This window comes from Pseudopipra pipra, chromosome 25, assembly GCF_036250125.1.
Source record: "Pseudopipra pipra isolate bDixPip1 chromosome 25, bDixPip1.hap1, whole genome shotgun sequence".
NCBI lineage: Eukaryota > Metazoa > Chordata > Aves > Passeriformes > Pipridae > Pseudopipra > Pseudopipra pipra.
In genome coordinates, this window is record NC_087573.1 from 806,678 (window position 1) to 829,479 (window position 22,802).

General features: G+C 52.2%; 3 protein-coding genes across 5 annotated transcripts in view; 2 read left to right on the top strand and 1 right to left on the bottom strand.

Moving 5' to 3' along the window:
• ITPR3 (inositol 1,4,5-trisphosphate receptor type 3) overlaps positions 1 to 22,802 on the bottom strand; it is a 92,580-nt gene that overhangs the window by 66,354 nt on the left and 3,424 nt on the right. The window lies entirely within an intron of this gene.
• Positions 7,261 to 10,744, top strand: LOC135402429 (translocator protein-like). The gene is made up of 4 exons (XM_064635580.1): positions 7,261 to 7,517; positions 8,553 to 8,759; positions 9,464 to 9,602; positions 10,533 to 10,744. The coding sequence occupies exons 2-4, from the start codon at positions 8,587 to 8,589 to the stop codon at positions 10,713 to 10,715; spliced, it is 495 nt and encodes a 164-aa protein (XP_064491650.1). The 5' UTR covers positions 7,261 to 7,517; positions 8,553 to 8,586; the 3' UTR covers positions 10,716 to 10,744.
• APOBEC2 (apolipoprotein B mRNA editing enzyme catalytic subunit 2) lies at positions 17,065 to 22,315 on the top strand. The gene is made up of 3 exons (XM_064635578.1): positions 17,065 to 17,476; positions 20,668 to 21,214; positions 21,750 to 22,315. Exons 1-2 carry the CDS (start codon positions 17,352 to 17,354, stop codon positions 21,206 to 21,208), a joined length of 666 nt encoding a protein of 221 aa, XP_064491648.1. The 5' UTR covers positions 17,065 to 17,351; the 3' UTR covers positions 21,209 to 21,214; positions 21,750 to 22,315.

Genomic DNA, 22,802 nt, shown 5'->3' on the forward strand with positions numbered 1-22,802 from the left:
CCCATTCCCTGCAGGATTAATCCTGGGGAATGCGTTTGGAGCGTTGGAAGGAGAGGAGATGGGGGCTCTGGATATAAATTGCTGCAGGAGGAGCGTGGGCTCAGTGTTTCCACACAATCCACCAGTGGCAGATCAAGCATTGGAATCTAAATAAATATTTACCCCAGTCCCTGGCCTCCATAAATAGCCACATGTCACCATTCCCAGTTGGTACTTTGGGATCTCTGCAGTGGGATTCCAGCAAGGGAGGAGCATTCCCAGCACCCTCTGTGCCCAGCCCTGCTCAGCTCCCCAGTGACCCCGGGCTGGGGCTGCCCTGCTGCCTCTGGGCAAGAAAAGGGTGAACTTTAGGGAAAGAGAAATGGCCCTAATTAAAGAGCCAGCTGCTCCCCTAATCCACTTTGTGTCCTGCCCCAAACCCAGATCAAGCTCCTAATTAAATTACCCAAAAAATAATTAAGGCCACAATATTTTTGCAGTATTTGCCTTTGGCCATTCAAATGGAATTGACCCTAAACCAGAATCCAAGATCTGGTGGCAATTTAGATCTAGAGCTGGTATTTGAGTCAAGTGCCTTTTCTCTAGAACTGGGTCAAACTCCAAAACACCTCAGTTTCATGGAAATAAAGTTTTTTTCTAGATAATTTCCAGGACATGAAGTGAATGAGAGTGGGCAGGGAAAACACACTTGTTTTTGTCATCCTCATTTTTTGATCAGATATCCTTCCCTGCCAGGCAGGTTTCCCTCACTTGGCACGTGCCTGGAGATCCTCAGCCCCTGGCTGGGATCCAGCCCCTGTCACTGCCATGGCAGGATCTGCTCCCTCCCCAGGGTTTGTTCCCATCCATTCATCCACCTCACACATCATTTCTGTCCCCAGTATCCGGGAATCCACCTGGGACCTGCTGCCCTGGCACAGGGGAACTGAAGGGGACAGACCTTGATCTCCTGGCTGAAGGGGAACAGGAGCTGCAGCACTGAGTGACAGGGCCTGGCACCAGCCCCTCCAGCAGCAGCAGGGCCTTTGGAGCAGCCTCTGAGAGCAGATTCCAGGAGCCCTGCCCTGAGCCAGAGCGTTTTTCCATCCTGCGAGTTGGCAGCCAGAGAGGCAGAGTGTTCTCATTCCCAGATCATCCTGACTTTCCCTGAGCAACTCTATGAATCACGGTGGTTTGGGCAAATTCAACCCTGGATGTTCCTGGGTCAGTGAGACGTGGGAGAGGAGCCTGTCCCAGCCCCTGGGGCTGCTCTGATGTGGGGCTGTTGTGACCTGTGTGGGGCTGGGCTGGGCTCTGCTCTGCTCTGCTGGCAGCTGCAGGGATCCAGGCTGGAGTGTGTCCAGAGCTCTGGCAGAGCAGTTCCATGTCTCCACACAGCACTTTACACACCTGTCTCTGGGGAACACTCGGTAACTCAATGCCCTTGGACGGATTGGTTGTAAAGGCAAATCCTCTGCTACCAAAGTTAGTCCTGATTCAGCACAAAGAAAGCCATAAATCCAGTTTTCTACTTACAGCAGCCCTTGCAAGAGCCCGAACCATAATGCTGCCTTTACACAAGTCACATTCCTAACCCAGAACTCCCTCTCTCCAAAATAATCCCCCCATCTGCTCGGGCTGAGTCCCTGCCCATGGATTGTCCCACGGGAATAGCTGAGGAAGGGCCCTGGCTTTTCCCCTGGGCTGACTGTGCTGGAGGGGATTCACACCCGGGCTGAGGTGGGGTTGTTCTGCACTCACCCTGCAGAGCCTGGAGCAAAGTTTGGGAAGCTGCCCTGGGATGAGCCTGCCCAGCTCGGGGGACCCCTGCCCCGGACCCCCGGGCAGCACGAGGTGCTGCACAGCCCCTTCTCCCCTGGGATCTCCTTGCAAAAATCTGCAGCTACACCACGGTCACGGGTGGGATGACCAGGGATCAGCTGAGTTTCCCTAAAAATGAAGCAATGCCACCATCAGGGCACCAGGCAGCAGGGCTGTGCCAAGGGAGCAGGCAGCTTTCTCAGGAGAAATGAGTCATTTTAGCACTTGGCACAAGTGAGGAGGGAAAGGCAGACTCAGACAGAGAAATCCTGGCATTCTCCAGCTTGTTCAGACTCTGAGCCTCGTCTTTTAAAACAGCCAGAGATGCATTTTGTCACTGGCAGCAGCATTCCTGCTGCATCCTCACCTCTGCTGTTCCCTCATCCAGATGTTGCTGCTGCTCTCCTTCCCAGCTGGTGCAGCTCTGCAGGAGGTGATGGTCACTGTGCTCACACATCTCCACACCTGGGGGGAAAAGGAAATAAAGGGAAAAACCAGGCTGGCACTGCCTCCCTCCCAAAGCCCAGCAGAGCTCCTGACTGGAAGTGACAGCCAGGCTGGAGCTGCTCTCTCCAGAAAAGGATCCCAGAATCCCAGAGTCACTGAGGCTGGAAAAGCCCTCCCAGCCCACGGATCCCCCCTGTGCCTGATCCCCACCTTGTCCCCCAGCCCAGAGCACTCAGTGCCATGGCCAGGCCTTCCTGGGACACCTCCAGGGCTGGGCACTCCAAACCTCCTGGGCAGCCCCTGCCAGTGCCTGACCACCCTTTCCAGGGAGAAATTCCTCCTGATGTCCAACCTGACCCTCCCCCGGCACAGCCTGAGGAGGGGCACAGACCAGTGAAAAAACCCCACATTTATAATATCTTCCAGTGTTGTGGGTTTTCTTCCTTTAACAAGCCCTCGATTTTCTGCAGAATCTTCACCTCAATTTCCCTTCGCCAGAATTCCCTCTGGTCCCAGCGTTCTTTCACCTTTTCACTTTCCATTTCTGCTAAGAGTGAAGAAACACACAACCCCCCACAGTTTTTCTCCAAAGAAAACCTTCTCCAAGCATTGTTTTGATGCATTTTGACAGTTTCACGGTTCTCAGCATAAATATTTAGACCAAAAAGAAGCAGCCAGGAAGGAAGTTTACTCTTCCCAGTAAAGTGGGCATTTCCTTCAAAAGAACAACAAAAATATTTTGATTCAAGTCTCTCAGTCAATCCAGTCTTGGGATGAACTGAAATGCAGGTTCAGGGTGATGCTTGTCCAACTGTCCCAGTGCATTCTCTGGGCAGGGAAACACCAGAGAGCTTTTCCTGCAGCTGCAGAAAACCCAGCTCAGGGCCCAGAGGTTTTCTGCTGCTTTTTTATGACCCCGGGGAGGTAAGTGCTGCCCCTCAGCTTCTGGTTCTCCTCTCGAAGCAGCCAGGAAAGGCCTCTCCCAGTATTTCATACCTGGTGGACAGCACGCCCTCACTCCAAAGCGTTTCCTGGCTGGAAATGCATCCTGGCGTAATTTAGGGCACACCAGCACATGAAAGTGAACTTGATTTAAGCGAGTGCATCACTTGAAACTGCAATAGCTTTTCTCAATTAACTCTGCATGTAGGAAAGACCTTGAAACGCAGCTCAAACTGCTCTATTAAGGCCCCATAAAGTCCTCTGTGAACACTATTTATTCTGGCTCACTTCAGAGCCGCTGCTCAGCCTGACACTGATCCAGGGGCTGTGGCTGTGGAGCTGCAGGACTGAGCAGCTGAGTGGTGATAACAAGGTCCTGCTGCACAGCCCCCTGCAGGGACTGCCACCGTTTCTGTGGCTCTTTGATCCCGAGGGAAGGGCTGAGTCCTCTGGGACAGCACCCTGGCAGTGCCCACATCCCATGGCACAGCCTGGCCAGGGCACCAGGGGTCTGGGCTCCCCTGACTCGGCTGCTCCAGGTCAGCACCAGCGCTCCCAGTGCTCCCAGTGCTCCAGCAAACCAGGGTTGCTGGTCATGGGAGCCAAAGCAAAATGTTTCCTGTCACATCGGTGCTGGGCCAGGCCTGTGGTGGGTTAATTAATGAAAGAGGCTGAGCCAGAGTGTGGTAATTCATGAAGCACCAGAACTCAGTTGCTGGCAGCCCTGTGCCCGCTCTGAGCCCCCTGGCAGAGGGCAGGGGATGAGCTGCACCGTTGGAATTCACTCCTTTGGCTGCAGAGGGGCAGCTTCTGGGGGCAGATAAGAGCGAGCCCGTGCCCCGGGTTATCACACGAGGCAGCTCCACACACGGCCCCTGCAGCAAACAGGCACTGCCAGGAGGAGCCCAAATACCCACATTTTCCCTCCAACTCGGTCTGGGCTCTCGGCTCCCAGCCGGCCACGGGCAGCCCTGGGGGAGGCAGAGGGAGCTGCAGGAACTGGAGTGATCCTGCTCCTCCCTCCTGGCACAGACAACCAGGGCTGAGCCCGAAAAAATAAAGGAGCCTTTTCTGCTCTTCAGCTCACAATAGTTTGTTTCTGGATTCACTGTAATTGGGATGGAGAAAGGATCCTTTGCCCCAGGGAAGAGCCAGCGCCCCTGTGCACCCCAACACCGCCTGTCCCACAGGCAGGGCTTTGCAACACACCAAAACTGGGCTTTAATGCTGAAAACGATCTGTTTGGAAACTGCCTCTAGTGGGGAGAGGGTGGGAATTCGGCTCACTGAGCAACACACATTGAAGTTGTGAGGAGCTGTGGGCTCCTGCACGAGCCAGCCCAGATCCACCTCAGCCCACACAGAAAAAACCCCAACTGACCTACTGGGAATTCCTACATCATTTCATACCATCCAGAATTTTTCTTTCAACATCGCCGCAAATTTTTAAAGAACATTTTTAGAAAAAAATTAGAAATAAAAGTAGGGCGGTGGTTTTTTTTGGGGTGGGTGGGTTTAAATAGCCTTTCACACAGTGAATGCAGTGTTGGATGCTGCAGTGCCGGGCTGGCAGCTCCGGGGGGCTCAGAGGTTCCCCTGAGCTCCCTCCCCGGCCCAGTCGTGTCCTTGGGGGCAGCCGGGTGAGCTCCCGACCCCGCCCCGGCAGCCCAACCAGGACGCCTTTATTGCCCATGTAAATCAGGGAAGCTCCGCCGGCTTCCAGGAGCTCTGCAGATTTATGCCAGGAGCTGACCCGGCATCTCTATTTTCAAATCTAGGGCAGATTGAAATATGCTGGTTTTCAATAATATATTCAGGTTAACAGGGCTTTTATATTTGAGCAATTAATCTTGCATGGTCCGAGGAGCTCTGGGGAAGGCGTGTGGAGGTTGCTAAGAAGAGCAAACAAACAGGGTTGTGTAACCAGCTCTGCCAGGGCCCCCTCGAGCCCCCGAGCCCGGCAGGGATGGGGCTGCAGAGATCCCAGCCTGGCATGGGTTTGGTTCTGCCATGAGGTTCTGCCATGGGGATGGTTCTGCCATGAGGTAATGCAGCATTACCTCATCCCTGCATTACTGTGAAATGATTCAAAGCAGAAATATGGAGACATAAATCCCAGGAAAGCCAGCACTGTGCTGGAGGAAGCCTCCCTGGAGCGTTCTGGGTCTGCTCCCTCCTCCAGCACGTGCCCAGGATGAGGGAGCCTGGGGGCACAACACACCTTGGGGTGTCTGTGCTTGGGCCAGAGGTAAATCCACACTGGGTCCAGCACTGATGGTGCCTCCAAAGTCTCTTCCCAAACCTGCTCCTGGCCTTTCTGCCTCCCTCTCTCTGTCTCCTGCTGACCTGCTTGGCATCTTCAGCTTCACCAGCACCCAACAAACACCAGAAGAGATGCTCTTTGTGGGTCCAGACCAGCCAGGAACCACCTCCTTGTGCTCAGGAGACAGACACCTCCCAGGGAATGGGAGCCTGGTGGGAGCCACCTGGGGCAAACCTCTTACATTTCATCCCATTTTCCCACGTACCTCCTGTATTCACATGAAGAAATGAGGAAGAAATTCTTCCCTGGGAGGGTGGTGAGGCCCTGGCACAGGTCACCCAGAGCAGCTGTGGCTGTCCCATCCCTGGGAGTGTCCAAGGCCAGGCTGGACAGGGCTTGGAGCAACCTGGGCTAGTGGAAGGTGTCCCTGCCATTGGCAGGGGGTGGCACTGGGTGCTCATTAACATCTCTTCCAACCCAAACCATTCCATGATTCCATGACTCACTGATCCCTTTCTTTGCTCTAAAGCTCCAGTTAGACCAATACACGACTTTTAGGAAATTGCCTCTGCTGTTTTTTCCCTCTTCCCATTTGCCATTCCCCCACCACGCAGCAGCATTCCCAGTGTCCCAGATTTACCAGATCCTTGTGATTTGACCCTCAGTTTCTCATTCTTCCAGCACATTAGACTCTAAACCAGCCTGGGCACACAACTGCTGTCTGCCAAGCCAACCAGCAATCATGGGTTTGGGCTCATGCCCAGGAGAAGAAATATTACCAGCTAAAAACTGTGGAATTTTGGGGTTTTGATGGAGTTGCCAGAGGGGGGGGGCAGCCTGTGCTGAGCTCTGCAGCAGAGCAGTGCCTGACTCCAGTGGAAACCATTCGGGCACTTACAGTCCCTGCATCATTCCATGACACACATTTCCAGTCACAAATAGCAACAGACTCTGGATATGCAGGTGGCTGTGGCGTGATTAATGAGTGCTGCATCTGTCACTGGAGTGGTAATTGCCCTGCACAAACCCAGCCCTGCAATGGCAGGGCAGGATTTATTCCAGCTGAAAATCTGGCTCTTTACGCTGTTTTTTTCCTTTCTTTTTCCTCCCACAAAAAATAATTTCCTTGTGAGCCCAATAAAAGAGAAGCTTTCCCTGGCTCATGTTATACCAGCAACATCCCACCCCGTGAGGAGCCAGCCCTGCTGCCTCTGGCCATGAAATCCAGGTAATGACCCAGAACTGCACTGAATTAGTGTTTCATTTCCCAGCCCTTGCCGACAGCTCCCTAATGGAAATTGATTTCTAGCTTTTTTCTTTTCCATTTAACATGCTTGTGTAACATCTTTATTTCACATTCCAGGGAATTTTAGCCAAAGGGCCAGTGCACAGGTGGCCCCTGAAAGCACCTGGGGAATCACTGCTGTGTTAACCAAGGTGGGGGTCCAGGAGGGCTGGGACAGCCCAGGAATGTGGCAGGACCCCTGCACAGGGGCACCCCACACGTGCAACCCTGCCCTGTGCCCACCCCACTCTCTGGGATGGGTCCTCGGGGGGGTAAATGAGCAGGTGTGAATCCAGGGAACAGGCCCAGCATTCCCAGTGCCACGGCCCCCATCCCTCCTGCACTCCTACAACCAGCACGTCCCTTGGCACCTCACACACCACAGGCTGTACTTTCACCCCCCCAGACAGATCAGAGCTGCCCCACCATCCCCTGCAGCCACCCCCTGACTGGCAGGTCCCCAAAGCAAGCCAAGAGCCTGGGATGTCCCATCCCTGTGGGGTCAGCCCCAGCCCCAGCCCTGCCCTTGCTCGGTCGCCCCAAATCCGCGGGAATTCTGCCCAGTCTGGGCTCCCCGGTGTAATCTGACCCAGCCCCAGCACACACACACACACACACACACCCTGTTTTCTGTATTTGGGTGAAACTCAGCTGCCAGCTCCTTCACTTGGGGCAGCCCAGCAGAGGGGACGAGGCTGGTCCTGGATGTCCCAGCCCTTCCCTGGCCAGGCGGAGCCGGGCAGTGACACGGGGGAGGCTCGAGCAGCTCCTGCACCTTCAGGTACAACAGCTGGGAGGGGAAATAAGGTTTTATAACAGTGCTGGGCCATTTTCAACCCTCCTTTACCTCCAGAGCCTGGAAGGTTTGGGTGGATGCTACAAAGGACTTGGGAAAAATCCACTTTTCTCCTTTTCCTTTTCTGTAGCGTGTGGAGGAACCAGAACCCAGCGGTGCTGGTTCAACTTTATAGCAGAACTAAATTATAATTTCTCTCAGTTTTCAGTTATTTCCTAGTTCTGTAGGTACTTTTATAGCCCTATAAATTGTCTGGTAAAGGAATTGTTGGTTAGAGATGGTGTCTGGGGTGTCTGTTCCTTAGTGAGGGGTGAATTGGCTCGTACTGTTCCTAAACATGTTGTAGCAGGATGACAATAATAACAATTAGCTCAGGGTACAGCAGAGTGTTAATTGTGAGCTGAAATCCCAAACAGAGCTGTCTGTGCAGGTCAGTCCTCTCCTCTGCAGTGCCCAGGGATCCAGGACATCTCCCTGGCTGAGGGAATTCTCTGTGCCTGCTCCTCTCCTCTTGCATTGCTAAACCCCAAACCTTCCCAGGTGCATTTTGTACTTGTGCTGACAGCACAAACCTGCTGTGCTCCTATGTGTTATCCCTGATGAATGCTAATTTGGGTTTAGTTCCTTAATGGATCCAGAGGGAAGGTGAATATTGAGAGCAAAGGAAGGAGAACTGAAGAGTGGCAGGTTCAGAGCTCTGTAGAGATCAAAGGCAGGGGAAGGTACGGGACAGAGAAGGAATGCTGGATGTATCCCTGTGTTATCCTGTCTTGTGAAGCAACATTGTGTAATTATTAAAGCAAATTTCGTTTCCTTTTATACAAGAGGAAACCTGTGAGCAAATTAAGAAACTACCCCTGTGCCTCAACTCACTTGCAGGAGGCAGTAGCAGAGCTGGACACAACATTTAATACTTTCCCTCTGCCCTAGGGACTGAAGTGGAATATGGACAATTATAGGATAAAAGTAGGGGAAAATGGCATTTAAAAGTGATACTCTGTTTTTGTTTTGAACTTACAGCAGGCAAAAGGTGACTTGGAGCCACTGAGGAAGGATGTGGGCTTACACTGTTGGGTTCACTGTCCTGCCTCACGTCGGGGGTTTCCTTGGCTGGTTCCTGAATCGAAAGGAAATTCCTGACTGGTACGAGAAGCTGAAAAAACCTTCCTGGTGTCCATCCCGCAAGATGTTCCCTGTTGCCTGGACCGTCCTGTACACGGGCATGGGGTAAGTTCTGTGGCTGCTGCCCCTGTCCTGCCCCTGGCACACCCAGGGCAGCCCCCCAGCCCCTGCCATGGCTCCCGGGGGGTGCCCTGTACTGAGCCAGCAGGGCAGGGCAGGTGTGCCCGTCCCCCCTCAGGTACAGCCTGAGCCAGCCTCAGCCTGGCACTGCAGCAGTGCCTCTGGCAGGGACACAGCCCTGCCCCGGCTGGGAGAGGTGCCCAAACCAGCCCTGGGGAGGGGCAGGAGCCACACAGGTGTGAGAGGGCAAGGGACACAGGATAATAGAACCACGGAATATCCTGAGCTGGAAGGGACCCATGAGGATCATCCAGTCCAAGTCCTGACCCTGTCCAGGACACCCCAACAATCCCACCCTGTCCCTCAGAGCACAGTCCAAACCCTCCTGGAGCTCTGGCAGCCTTGGGGCTGTGCCCACTGCCCTGGGGAGCCTGGGCAGTGCCCAACCAGCCTCTGGGGGAAGAACCTTTTCCTGAGATCCAACCCAACCCTCCCTGGCACAGCTCCAGCCCTTCCCTGGGTGCTGTCCCTGCTCACCCAGAGCAGAGCTCAGGGCCTCTTGTGGATGCTGCTGCCGTGCAGACACGACTGTCCTGTCAATCCCTGCTGGGAAACACTCCTACAGGAGAGACTTTGTCTCCCTTGGGGATTCACTCACTGCCAGCACTAACCCGTGTCCCTCTCCACAGCTACGCCTCCTACTTGGTGTGGAGTGACCTGGGCGGCTGCAGCAGCAAAGCCATCGTCCCGCTGGGGCTCTACGGGGCTCAGCTGGCCCTCAACTGGGCCTGGCCCCCCTTCTTCTTCGGTGCCCAGAACCTGAACATGGTAATGGCCCCAGCCCCCATCACCTGCCAGGGCTTCTCTGCTGGGCTCCTGCCCCCGGGTTTGGGCTGGCTGGGGTTCTCTGACTGACACAGAGCTGCCAGAAGGGCCTTTGCTCAGACCCAGCTCCCGCTGCTCCTGCTCCCAGACAATGGTATCAGTGCCCCCAGCCTGGCCCTGCTCCTGCCCCCAGACAATGGTATCAGTGCCCCCAGCCTGGCCCTGCTCCTGCCCCCAGACAATGGTATCAGTGCCCCCAGCCTGGCCCTGCTCCTGCCCTGCGATACCGGGGTGGGCAGAGCCGGGGCTGCACCTCCCAGTTAAGGGTCCAGGGGGAGAGATAAGTCCTTTGGGGGGTCACACCCTGTGCCACAACACCATCCTTGTGGGAGCAGCTGTGAGGGGCTTATCAAGCACACACAATGTGCAGTGCAGAGCAGGGGGCTGAGGCACTGCCGGCACAGCCACACCCGCCCTGGGCCACAGGGCACTGCCTCGGGTGCCAAGGCCTGGAGGGGATGGAAACACACACAGGGATTTACGTTTCCACCTGATTTTGTCACTCTGGGAGTAAAAGGTACAGTTAGAAAGTTTGTTTGGTGACCATGGCCATGGTATCCCCATGAGCATGTTCTGTGTCTGTTATCAGCACAAGGGGACACTGATCACCAGAAACTGGGGGCTAATCTGTGGAATTTGATAATGAGCAAAGAAATGAACATTAATTAGTCTTGGCTCCTGGTGTGACACATTCAGGTCTCACTGATCAGAGCTCAGGACCAAGCTCCCGGGCTTTAGGAACACTCCAAGTGACTGCTCAGTGCCGAAGGTCCCCCACTGCTGTTCCCCCTCTCCAGCTGTCCCAGGGTGGTTTATCCTCGTGCTGGGAGGTTTGTCCTCGTGCCCTGACTCACTGTGCTCTCTCTGCTGCAGGCCCTGATCGACATCCTGTGCCTGGACGGGCTGGCCATTGGCACCCTGTGCTCCTGGTACCGCATCAACAGGGTGGCAGCGCTGCTGCTGGTGCCCTACCTGGGCTGGCTGGCCATGGCCACCTGCCTCACCATCCGCATCTGGAGGGACAACCCCGAGCAGAAGGCAGGGAAGAGGGAATAAAGGAAGGCATTTTGTGTAGCTAAACTGTGCTGATGTGAACCAAGATCTAATCATCCGGGGGGGCCACTTTGGGAGTGTCCTGCTCCTCCTCCCATCGTGGCCCTGTAAAAGGTTTGCACGAGGCACCCACGGGCTCCTTTAAAGTAACTGGGCATCCTTAACCAGGGAGCTGTTTTCTCCAGCACTGTTGAGGTTGTACCCTGCCCTTAATGCCATCAGGTCCAATTCCACCAGCCAAACTGGGATCTCACAATCCATTGTAATTCAGGGCAGCAACACCAGAGACCCCTCAACACTGCCCCATCCCCTGAGAGCAGAGCTTGGTCACACACGAGCTAAATTGCATCTCCTCTCCTGGGCCCAAACAAAAATGCCCTTCACTCGTGCACACCCATTTTTAAACACTTGATTTTTTTGCTATTTGTGCTGTTGCTTCATGTTCATGTATCACCTGGTTTGGGCTTTTTACCTTTAACTTCTTATCTGACAGCTGCCAAGTGAGCAGGGATCTATCTTGTTCTGCTGGTGCAAGGAGACTGGGCTCTGACTTCTATTGGGGAGTATCACACTCCTTCAGCTCATGCTCCAAGATAAAGCAGCAATGATTAGAATGCAAATGCTTCTCCCCAGAGGAAATTCCTCTCTTCCACCTCTGTGTGCCATTCCTCATCAGAATAGAAAAACTAACATCAGTGCCTTTGAAAAAATACTTAATTTTTTTAAGTAGAGAGACACAAGAGTCTGTAAAATTCAGGAACTTGCTCCCACTGCCTCGATGGTTGTAGCTACATAACAGGCAAAGAGTCTGTCAGGTGCAATGCAAGTGCCTCATCCTGCAATCTTTCCATTCCTGAATATTATTTATCAGGGAAGGTTAAAGTACAAGGATTTCCTGAGCAATGGGACCAAGCCATGACAGATCAGACACAAGGGGTGCATGGACTTGCCTCTGTCCATCCCTTATCCTGGCCCTTGACAGACCCAAACCTGAGCTCTCACTGTCTCCAGAGAGAATTTACTATTATTTTGGATTGCTAAGAGCACCACTGTGTAGAGAAGGGGCATGAGGATCTTCCTGGCAGCTGGCTGGACACTGGGGTGCGTGGGGGGACCTGCAGGGGGGGGGTGGAGGGGCTTAGCTGGGGCTGTAACATAAATTGTATTTGCTTTTAATAAAACCAAGCCACTACTTTTTGGAGAATCCATGAATCCAGTTCTGTTATTTTGATCCCATTCCTTAGTTTTCCCTCCTGGCTCAGGACTCCTTTGCCCAAGGCTGCTGCAAGCACAGGGCTGTGATGCCCCCAGCCAGAGCTGCATGAGGACAGGCCGTGGCACAGCCGAGGCTGGGAGCAGGGGCAGGACCCCAAAGCACAGGCACTGCCAGGAGGAGCGGGGAGATCAAAAGCTACTGGAAAAGAATGAAAGGAAAAAGAAACCCTCTGTATTTCAGGGCTTTCTCTGCCCGTCCGTTTCCACTGCGCTTATTTCCAGCAGCTGTGTCCTGCAGGGAGTGCCCTGCCAGGGGACGGGCACACAGGGATGATTTGTGCCCCAGAGGAGCTGGGGTCTGGCTGCAGTTCCATTCCGGGCAGTTCAGGCTGATTTAAGGGCGCTCTGCCCGTCCCTTCCCAGGGAGCGCAGCACAGCCAGAGAACAGGGATGAGCAGGGCCCTCTAGTGAGGCCGGGAGGGATTAAACGAGCCTCTATCTGCTTTTGGAAAGGGAAGAGAATTATTTAAATCACGTTTAAATTGGTGACTCTAGATCTGGTTCAGACCTGCAACATTTTAATAACATTTTCACTTAAATAGATGGGCTCATATTTGATCGGCTTTCATAAATTAATCCTATTTCTCCTTCTTCCCACGTTTTTTCTGCAGGTAACGGAAAACTGGAATTAAGATTAATGGATTTTTTTCCATGTTTCCCCTCCCCATTTTCCCAGCTGCTGGGACTGGCTGACTGGTTCTTGTTTTCATTCCAGTTCCTCCTCCTCCCCCCATCCCACCTCTAAGTGCAGCAGGAGCCTCTCTTTGCCTCTTGCCTTTTCTTGCAGGCAGCAAAAATAGCAAATGCTCCTCCATGTGATATCCAGAAGAGCTTGAAATCAACTGGCAAAATTAAATTCAGTGAAACACCCTCTCATATTAATATTTAAAGCATTGTTTGGTGTATTTGCTGTTTAAACAGATGTGCTAAACCCCTTTGCATAAAAACAACTCTAATGACATTTCAAAGTCAGCTGGAGAATTTCTTAGGCAGACTGTGCAGTGCAGACCCAAACCAGCCCCTGCCTTGGGGGGCCTCGAGGGGCCCTGGAGTCCCAGGATCATGGGATCATGGAATGGCTGAGGCTGGAAGGGGCCTTAGAGACCATCCAGTCCCACCCCCTGCCATGGGCAGGGACACTTCTGCCAGACCAGGCTGCTCCAAGCCCTGTCCAAGTCTGTGTTTGTCCAGCCCCCCCAGATTAGCTCATGGAATGGACAGGACATTCCCACAGGAACGTGTCGTGGTGTCCATGACTCCCCAGGGGGTCAGACAAAGGCCACAAAGGCCAAAGGCCAAAGGCCAAAGGCCAGCTGTCCTGGGGTCATGGCACTTGGAGCCAAGAGCCACCTCGCAGGTCACCCTGTCTGTGCTGACCCTCCCTTCAAACCTCAGCCACTCTTCCCAGAGACAATTTGCTGTTAAACTGCTGGTTACACTCATGTCAGTGAGCACCTCCCTGGCTGCTGCATCCACAAGCCTGTGCATAAACAACACCTTTCTGCCTTTCAGCCCAGCCTCATTTCCCAAGCCCTGTCTCATTCAATAATTCACCAGCTGTTCCAGAAAACACTGTGGCTGCAGCAGGACGGGACTTTAATTGATTTGCTGGTGTCTGGAGCCGTGTTCAAACATGAAGTCGATGCCAGGGAGGGTTTGCTGCCGTGTGCAGGTGAGGCAATTGCCCTCCCCTGGCCCTCCCTCCATGGGTGCTGCAGGACATAAATTCCTGTGCTCCGACCTTCCCCCCCGAGCTGCTCCAGGAGCCCTGCAGCAGGAGCCCAGCAGGGAGGAGGCTGTGCTGCTGGGAGCTGTCATTAAGTCCCAGTTGGGCTCTGAATTAATTGGGGAGGCAGCAGAGCCTGCCAAGGCTCCTCGTGTCACAGGGGGTGTGAGGGCTGGGGGTGGAGAGCCAGGGTTTGGCTGAGAAGATCAGGCAGGTACAGAGCTGAGAGCATCACTTGTCCCTGCCCCAGGGCTCCCCTCAGCCCGGGTGTAGCACCTTTCACCAGCACTTGGGTCAAACCTGAGGGAACAGGAGTGTTTCCAGCCCCTTCCTTTAGACCTTGGCTTTGTGGCCCTGCAGCGGGAGGAGAGGGACAGGTGAGAGCCCCCAGGGGCTTCCAGGAAGGAAGGAAGGAAGGAAGGAAGGAAGGAAGGAGGGAAGGAAGGAAGGAGGGAAAGCTGCCCCTGCACATCATGCTCAGTGTTTATTTATTTATCACGTAGCAGTAGTTACAGCTGGAAAAAGCAGGAGGGGGATTGCTGCCAGACAATGTCTCCAGGAGACGTTTTGTTAGTGCCACCAGCTGTCCCCTCGGAATAGAGAGCAGGGCTGAGCCATGACTCACACCCCCAGGCTCTGATTTCACTCTCCCACCTATCCAAAAATGTTCCACCAGCCCGAGAACGCCATAAAAGCCACCTTTCCCTGGCAAAGCCTTTGCCAAGCAGGTGTGTGTGCTCAGGACAGGGAACAGGCAGGATAACTTCGGGAGCTCCTGCTGTGAGGGGGGCTCAGCTGGAGAAAAGGAGGCTCAGGGGGGACCTTCTCACACTCTGCAACCCCCTGACAGGAGGGGGGAGCCGGGGGGGGGGTTGGACTCTGCTCCCAGAGACCAAGGGACAGGAGGAGAGGAAATGATCTCAAGCTGTGCCAGGGGAGGGTCAGGTTGGACATCAGAAGGAATTTCTCCATGGAAAGGGTGGTCAGGCCCTGGAAGGGGCTGCCCAGGGAGGTGGTGGAGTCCCCACCCCTGGAAGTGTCCAAGGAAGGAATGGATGTGGCTCTCAGTGCTCTGGGCTGGGGGACAAGGTGGGGATTGATCACAGGTTGGACTCAATCCTGGAGGGATTTTCCATCCTCAGTGATTCTGGGATTCTGTGAACAAATTCAGAGCCAGTGAAATAAAATATCAAATCACTGGGGAGTGGGGCAGGTGGAGGGAAACCTTGATAAAAATGCTGCTGGCAAGTGCCTGATTTGGGGTAACCTGAGTCTCCCCGAGGCCCTTCCCTGAGCCCCGGCCCCTCTCGGCACTCGGTGCCCTCGGCCTGGCTCACAACAAGCTGATGGAAAAAACCTTCCCTGGCTGCCTCAGGCACTAATCCCAGGCTCACACAGCCCTGGACACACATGCACACGTCGGGGGAGCTGGGGTCACTTCAAAACCCCCAGCAGAAGTGCCCAAAGCCCTCACCCAGCCCAGGGCTGCACCGGGGGATTGACAGCAGCTCCAGGGTGCCCGGTTATAATTTTGGCACAGGCAGACACTGCAGGGGGGGATCATGGCTATTCCATGCACTGCCCTACAAGGAGCTGGGAAGCAGCTGGGGAAAGGCTGGAGAGAGGGAGAGTCTCGGTGCCACATTCCCCAGATTAGATTAGAGCTCAGCCCGGGACCCTGCGGAGGGCCCAGGCTGGTGAAAGCCAAAGGCTGCAGGAAAGGTGGGACCCCAGCCACCAAGAGCTTCCAAAAATAAAGCAAAGTGGGTCAGAGGGACTGAAGAGGGGCTGGAATGCTGCTTTAGAGCATAAGGGTTAGAAGGAAACAAGCTGTCACTCACTGAGAGAGGATTCCCCTCCCCAAAGGCACCGCCTGAAATGTCAGAGGTGACAGGAACGGGACGGGGGAGCTGCAATCGGAGCGTGGTTACCACGCAGGAGGCAAAGGCTTCACCTGCCCTCCAGGAAAGTATTTTAAGCTTGAAAATAAATAAAACTCTGCACCATGAAAGATATATGTTCCATGAATAGGATGTCTTGGAACTTGTCAAATCCTTGGAACTTGTCAAATCGAGCTGTTGTCACAGAACTCCCTGTGCTCTGTCAGTCACCACATAAACAACCCTCATCACCAGCAAACAGAGGGAAAAGTTATCCCAAAAACTGCAGTAATGATGTCATTGAGGAAAAGCTCCAAAGGATATTCAGCACGGAAAGGCAGGCTGATAGCAAGGGGGCTGGAGGAGGTAGCAGAACTATTATAATAATTTATTACATATTGTAAATTATCTATTATAATGTATTATTAATTTCCTATGATAATAAATGATCTGCCCAATTGCATAAATTTATTCCACTTTGTGATAGTGCAGGCTCCTCCAAAGCCTCTAAAAAGCTGACTATAACAGGATCACAAAGGCTGACTTTGGCCCCAAGGCAGGTATTCCCACCTCTTTGATCTCTGTGGAATACAGTTTATCCTCCCCAACACTAAGAGTGGTATTTTCACTAAGTACTGACTGAATACTCAATCAAACACAGCTGCATATTTCATATGGATCCAAATCTTGATGGTGGTGGGTTCTGAGCTAAGTGCAGAGCCCACAGTACTGAAGATTTGATTTCCAGTGTGCTTTGGTTCCAACACGACTCCTGCCCAGCCACAGACTTCCCACTCCTTTGCCCAGTGGCATGCTAGGATCAGTCTCTGGGAAAAACCTCACCCAGGTTTTCCTAAAGCTTGGCTCATGTGGGATTAATACTAAGTTTAAATGATTAAAATTTAGAGTGAGAAATTGGAAGAATTTCTTATAATGCCGAAGGAAAATAAAAAAGAGAGAGAACCTCCCCTAGCCCAGAGATATCCCAGGACACTGGGAACTGATGGGACACTCAGGCAACGGGGAGGAAAAGTACAGAGCAAGGGGCAGAACCAGCACTGCTGCCCACTGTGAATTCCAATTGGACTTTCTGATATTTGGGAAAAGATTCTGGCTTGCATTTCCAGCAGCAGGATCTGAGAGCAGCTCCAACAATGGGATTTCACCCTGTCCAGCTCCTGTGTTCAGTGCCCTGTGCAGGGTGGGAGGAACCACAGGTCTCCTGCTCTCTGGGCACTGCTGCTGGGATGCTCCATGAGGCCAAATCCACCAAAACCAGGCATTTTTCAGCAAACCAAATGGCTCAGCCTCGTGCCTGAGCCAAACCAGTGGTCCTTCAAGGTCAGCAAGAGGATCAGCTGGCAGAGGAAGGAGATGGAGAAGCTGCAGCTCTCCCTGTGCCAGGTGTCTGTCACAGGAACAGATAAATACACGCTTGTGCTTCCAGGATTTCCACCCATTGCTTATCCCGCCCACAGCGAAGTTGTCACTTAATTTGAAATTAAAAGGGGAGCAGGAGGGATTGTTGAAAGGAGCTGGAGAAAGCAAGGGAAGGAGGTGACACCCGAGAGCCCTGGGTCACCCTACCCCAACCAGCCTCTGTCGCTGCTGCTTTGTTCCATATTTAGTTCCTGACAACTGTGCCTGGGGCAGGAACTCCCAGCTCTGTTTTCCCTCCTCTCTGCGCTCCCAGAGCTCTCAGAAATTGCTCTTTCTCTCTCCCAGTGGCCACAAGTCAACCCCACTGTAGTGCAGAAGATGGCAGAGAAGCAGGAGGAGCCCAGCAATGCCCAGAACGGGGAACCTGACAATGCAGAGGAGGGTGAGGGCAAGAAGAAGAAGGTGAAGAGGGAGGACCTGCCACCGTTTGAAATCGTGACAGGGTAAGAGATTTGGATTTAAACACGGGGCTGGGAGTGAAGGGAGGATGTTCAAAGGGCTCTGCTTCAGCTCTTATGGTGGGCAGTTAAAGCAGCATCTTCTGCCAGTGCATTTCTGAATATGGTTAAAATTTACTGTGGGGTTTTGTTAGAAGTTTTGCAGAGCTGTGAAAGGTGGATTCACACCAGGCAGGCACACAAATCCACTGGTTTTATATCAGTGGGGCTGTTTCTGCAGTGCTGGTTCCCTCCCAGGGCAGGCAGTCCTGGCATGGCTGGCTGAGGGTATCAGGATGGAGGGATTGGCCTTGATGGGAGCTGAATATTGATTTCTAGCTGTGATCAATGGCTCTTGTCGGAGAGTTTCTCTACCTGTGGATTAGGAAAAACACCCCTGCTATGGCTGATTTGCTTGATAGGCCTGAGGGACAGATATTTCAAGAGACCTGAAGGTTCAGAGTTTCAAGGGCTCCACAGCCACAGCTGGAACCCGACTTTCATGAAAAGCCCAGCTTGCAGAAAGGTTCCAAAACAAGAGAGTTTTCAAGGCAGTGGAGCAGCAGCGAGCCTGGCCCTTGGGAAAGGCAGATACCACTGAGACCTGGAGGAAGCTGAACCCTCAGCCATAACTGACAGCTGCTATAGGAAAACCCCTCAGGATCTGCTCTCTCCAAGTTTCCAAATGCTCACTGCAGCAGCAGCAAGATGCCCCTTGTCATTCTCCCCTTACCACTCACCAAGGCAGGGCCCAGCAAACAAACCAAAGCCATGATTTCTTCCAGCTGCTGGAATGTAAGGCTCAGGCCAGGCTCTAAAATCCCCCCTGGGATCCTCCTGCCTGTGCCATGGGCACTGGTAAGGAAGTTTCTGCAGATAAAATTTGGCTGGTGTTCTGACAAGGATGAGTGAGGCAGGACAGCACCTCTGGCTGACACAAAATTGGGTTACATTCCTGCACAGGGGTGAAAAAACCCTCCATTTTCTTCTCAAAATGTGTCTGCTCTGAAAAGATCCTTTCTTGGGGTGATCTCTGTCACACACAATCATAGAAATAACAATGCCAAGCAGTGCCTTTTAAGAAAAGCACGTCCCTCTGCTAGGAATGGAGCTAAGGCACCAAAAATTGTGGATATAAGCCATTGGACCAACTTTTGAACACTTAAAACGTGTACTAAAATGACTGTCAATGAGGACATTGGATTTTTCAGCCTTAGCACCCAATTTACAATTAGAAATGCTGAGGAACTGAGCAGCATCTTCAAAGTTCCTTGCTAACCCCAAGGATCTGTGCTAATCATGGCTGAAAAATACTTTCTCAGCATCATCTTGCAATTAAATTATTTGTTGAAATGCCTCGAGTGTTAGAGGATCTGACAGGATTTTCTACCCTGGAAAGGTGAGAGTGGGGAAGTGAAGCAGAAATCCCTGAAAGAGGTACAGAAACCCCAGGGATTTTTACTTTCATTTTAGGGACACTGAGAGTTCAGGACAGGCCTTGAGCTGTGATCTCGGTGGGGATTTTTCTCATGATGTACAAATTTTCAGCCAATCAAGCCAGTTATGTGCATGATGAGGAAACACCCAACTGCAGCCATGGAAGCATTTAAACCCAATTACGTGTCATGGCAGCTTTAGCCCTGGGATTAGGGGCACCTCATGACTCACGGCCAAGTTCTCAGGCTGCTGCTCCCAGCTCGGAGGAGCCCGGCTTACAGGAGAGCATTGGGAAGCCAATTACTCACTTTAAGAATATTAACCCCTTTTTTTGTCAGTATTTGGCTGAACACAGACCTGGGTGACTGTAATCCCAACCTGTGAGCGTTTCCTCATATCTGACACACTGTTCACACTTTCCCCAGGTGTAAATGAGGCTCCTCACAGCAGTGATAAGTGACCCCTTGGCTTCTGTTAGTCATTTACAGCTCGGTGAGATAATCCCCATTTCAATCCCCTCATTAGAAGTTCTCCTTCCCCTCTCCTGCCCAACACACAGTGCCAGGGTCACGTTGGGCAGCTGCTCTTTCCCTCAGCCCACCTGATTCCAGCACCTTAAATCACATTATTTGGCCAGGCCAGTGAGATTCCCACAGACTCTGACTCTCAGTTCTGCCTCAAAGTTTCAATCTTTTTTGCCTCAATATGATCTAACAGGTGACAAAAGACTGCTAATCAGGGAAAACTTTGACAAATTAGGTTTGAGCATTTAGAAATCCCTGAAAATCACCATTTAATGATGCTTAGAGAATGAAGGTTTCAACTTTTACCTTCCCACCCCCTCAGGTGAGTTGTGTTACAGCAGGTGATTTATATTGAGAGTATTGTGGGAGTTCAGTGCCTGCAAAGAATTTTTAAAAGAACTTTCCACAGACATTTTTGCTCTCTACAACCCCCTGACAGGAGGCTGGAGCTGGGGGCAGGGGGTCAGGCTCTGCTCCCAGGGAACAAGGGACAGGATGAGAGGAAATGGCCTCCAGCTGTGCCAGGGGAAGTTCAGGTTGGACAACAGGAGCAATTTCTTCAGGGAAAGAGTTGTCAGGCATTGGAAGGGGCTGCCTTAGTGTTGTTTATATTCTCTATTGGAAAGTTATTTATTGGAGTGATGTATATTCCATGCTGCTGGGAGCACAGATTGAGGTGAACATCCCAGATAATCTCAGACACATGCCGAGATAAGCAATAAAATCCATCTGGAAGGGCTGACTAAATCCATCTCCAAGACAATCCATCCCAGAGCAGTCACTGCTGCTTCAACTGCTCGTGAAAACCCAGATCCAGCCCCTCGCTGCTGTAACCCCTTTGCTGTCAGAGAGTTAAATCAGGCAGGGAGCTCCAGGTGACCTGATGTATTCAAATACATGATGTTATTGTAACACAACTTATTGTGGCCTTACAGAGTTTGCTCTGGAACAAGGCAACGGGTGGCTTCTGTCAGTCACCATAGCTGGCCTTCAATCACCAATTAAAGAATTGTCAACCAAATACCCACTCATTATCCGGGAAAGAGAGCAGGAAACACACCTCTTCATAGCAAGGTTGGATTTGAGCTTGGATGTTTTAGTAAACAAGAGTCACAACGCAGACAAATACAGGGAGATGCAGCGGCTTGTCCACGGTCCCCCCCGGAACTGACCCAGTGCCCCAACCCCGACCTAAACCTGCCCCTGAGACGCTTCTCTGCTCTGCCCTCTCCCCAGGGAACGCCTCCCAGCCATATTCTTCAAATTCCAGTTCAGGAACGTGGAATACAGCTCGGGCAGGAACAAAACCTTCCTGTGCTACGTGGTGGAGACGCAGGGCAAGGAGTCGGCGCCGTGCCGGGGGTACCTGGAGGACGAGCACGCGGCCGCCCACGCCGAGATGGCCTTTCTGGACACGATCCTGCCGCGCTGCGAGGCGGGCGGGCGCTGCTCCGTCACCTGGTACGTGTCGTCCAGCCCCTGCGTGAGCTGCGCCCAGCGCATCGCGGACACCCTGCGCAGGAACAGGGCCCTGCGCCTCACCATCATGGTGGGCAGGCTCTTCATGTGGGACGAGCCCGACGTGCAGGCCGCGCTCCGCAGCATGAAGGAGGCCGGCTGCAAGCTCAGGATCATGAAGCCTCAAGACTTTGAGTATGTCTGGCAGAACTTCGTGGAGCAGGAGGAAGGGGAGGAGGTGAAGTCGTTCGTGCCGTGGGAGGACATTCAGGAGAACTTCCAGTACTACGAGGAAAAGCTGGCTGAGATCCTGCACTGAGCTCACGTGAGTGAGGATTCCCACGTGGTCGCTCACCCCCGGGTTAAATTAACTCTGTTCTCTTATTAAGCCATAGCCCAGAGCCAATTTCAGTCACAGTCACTCAGATGGACCTGGCTGGGTTCACCTGTACCTGAACACTGAGAATAACCTCAGGCAGTAACCTTCCCCTTCCAGGGCAGGAACATGGCAGGAGCTCCCCCCAGCAGATTCCTAAGGGATTTAGAGCTTTTCTTTTTTCTCCTCCGAGCAAACACCTCCAGGAATTAAAAGGTATTTGAGTCACGAGGTGCCACCAGAATACCTGGTTTTCCCCACATGGATTATATGCAGGACACAGGTGGAAACAGGGAGAGGAATGTAGTGAAAAGGGGATTTTCCTCACCCCACGAAGTCTAACCCCCTAAAAAAACACCATTAAAGGAAATCACAATTGCAATTGCAAAATTCCCTGGGTTTTTGGATGGGGTACTAAAGAGTCACCTATTTGAGCATGAAACACAAAGCATTTAAAACTTCTAATATGTATCTCTTCATCCAGGACCTACTCAGAGATCTATGAAGAGAAGTGACAGACCTGGACACCTGGGACACTCCACTTCCCAAAGCTTTGACTCCAGCAGGATGGAGAACCAGCCTCTGGAAGACAAAGCCCTGTGGGACTATGAACACAGACCTTTGGTGTTTGGGATTTTTTTGGGTGTATTTTGTTCCTCCCCCTCCCTGCCCCAACCAAACCCATGCTGTGGTGAAAGGGATGGCAGTGACCTACAGGACAGGCTGTGGGATCACATTCTGGGAATACTTCATGGGAAAAGATCTTAGAACAAAGATGCTGGTTAGATAAATACATTAGAAAGTCTGTACTTCACAAACGGGAAAAAGAAAGAGGTTTAAGGTGAAAAAGAGGTTTTCTCCCTCTGTTCTTCCCAACAGTCAGAGCTGTGATTTAATTCAGAGCCAACAGCTCTGCTTTAAATTGTGATGGAGCCCAACAAGTTGATTTCAAACACATCAAACACCTTTTCCCCTTGTGCAATGATATTTGGGATATAAAACTGGGAAAAGCAAAGCAAAATAAAATGGGAAGTCACTGCAAAAGCCAAAGCCCTGTTTATTCCTTCTTCTCTACTTGCAAGAAGTCCTAAATTGAACCTGCTTCCCAACTGCTATGTCCCATTTTTACATTTATTCAGCACACCTGGCACTTTTCTGGGCATTCAGTATGGGAAGTGAAAAAGATTTGTTATTGTGGGAGGGTGGGAAACCAAACATGAAGGAAATGGGGAGTCTAGTTCCAGAACTGAGCAACTGTCACAAACTTTCCACAATCAGGTGTTTTCCAACAGTCTGATGAACGAGGGGTGTTACTGATTTACCTCTGCTGTGGGTGACGAGCTCCAACCTACGTGTAACACCTGAACTACAAATGCAGTGAACAAAGAAACGTGAAGATCCAACTTCAAACTCCACACTGGGAGTTTTTCAGAGCACAAGTCATTCCCACGTTCGGATTCCCCAAAAACTCAGCTCTGCAGACTATAAATTATATAGATACTGTATAAAACACACCCCCAAGGGGTATTTACACACT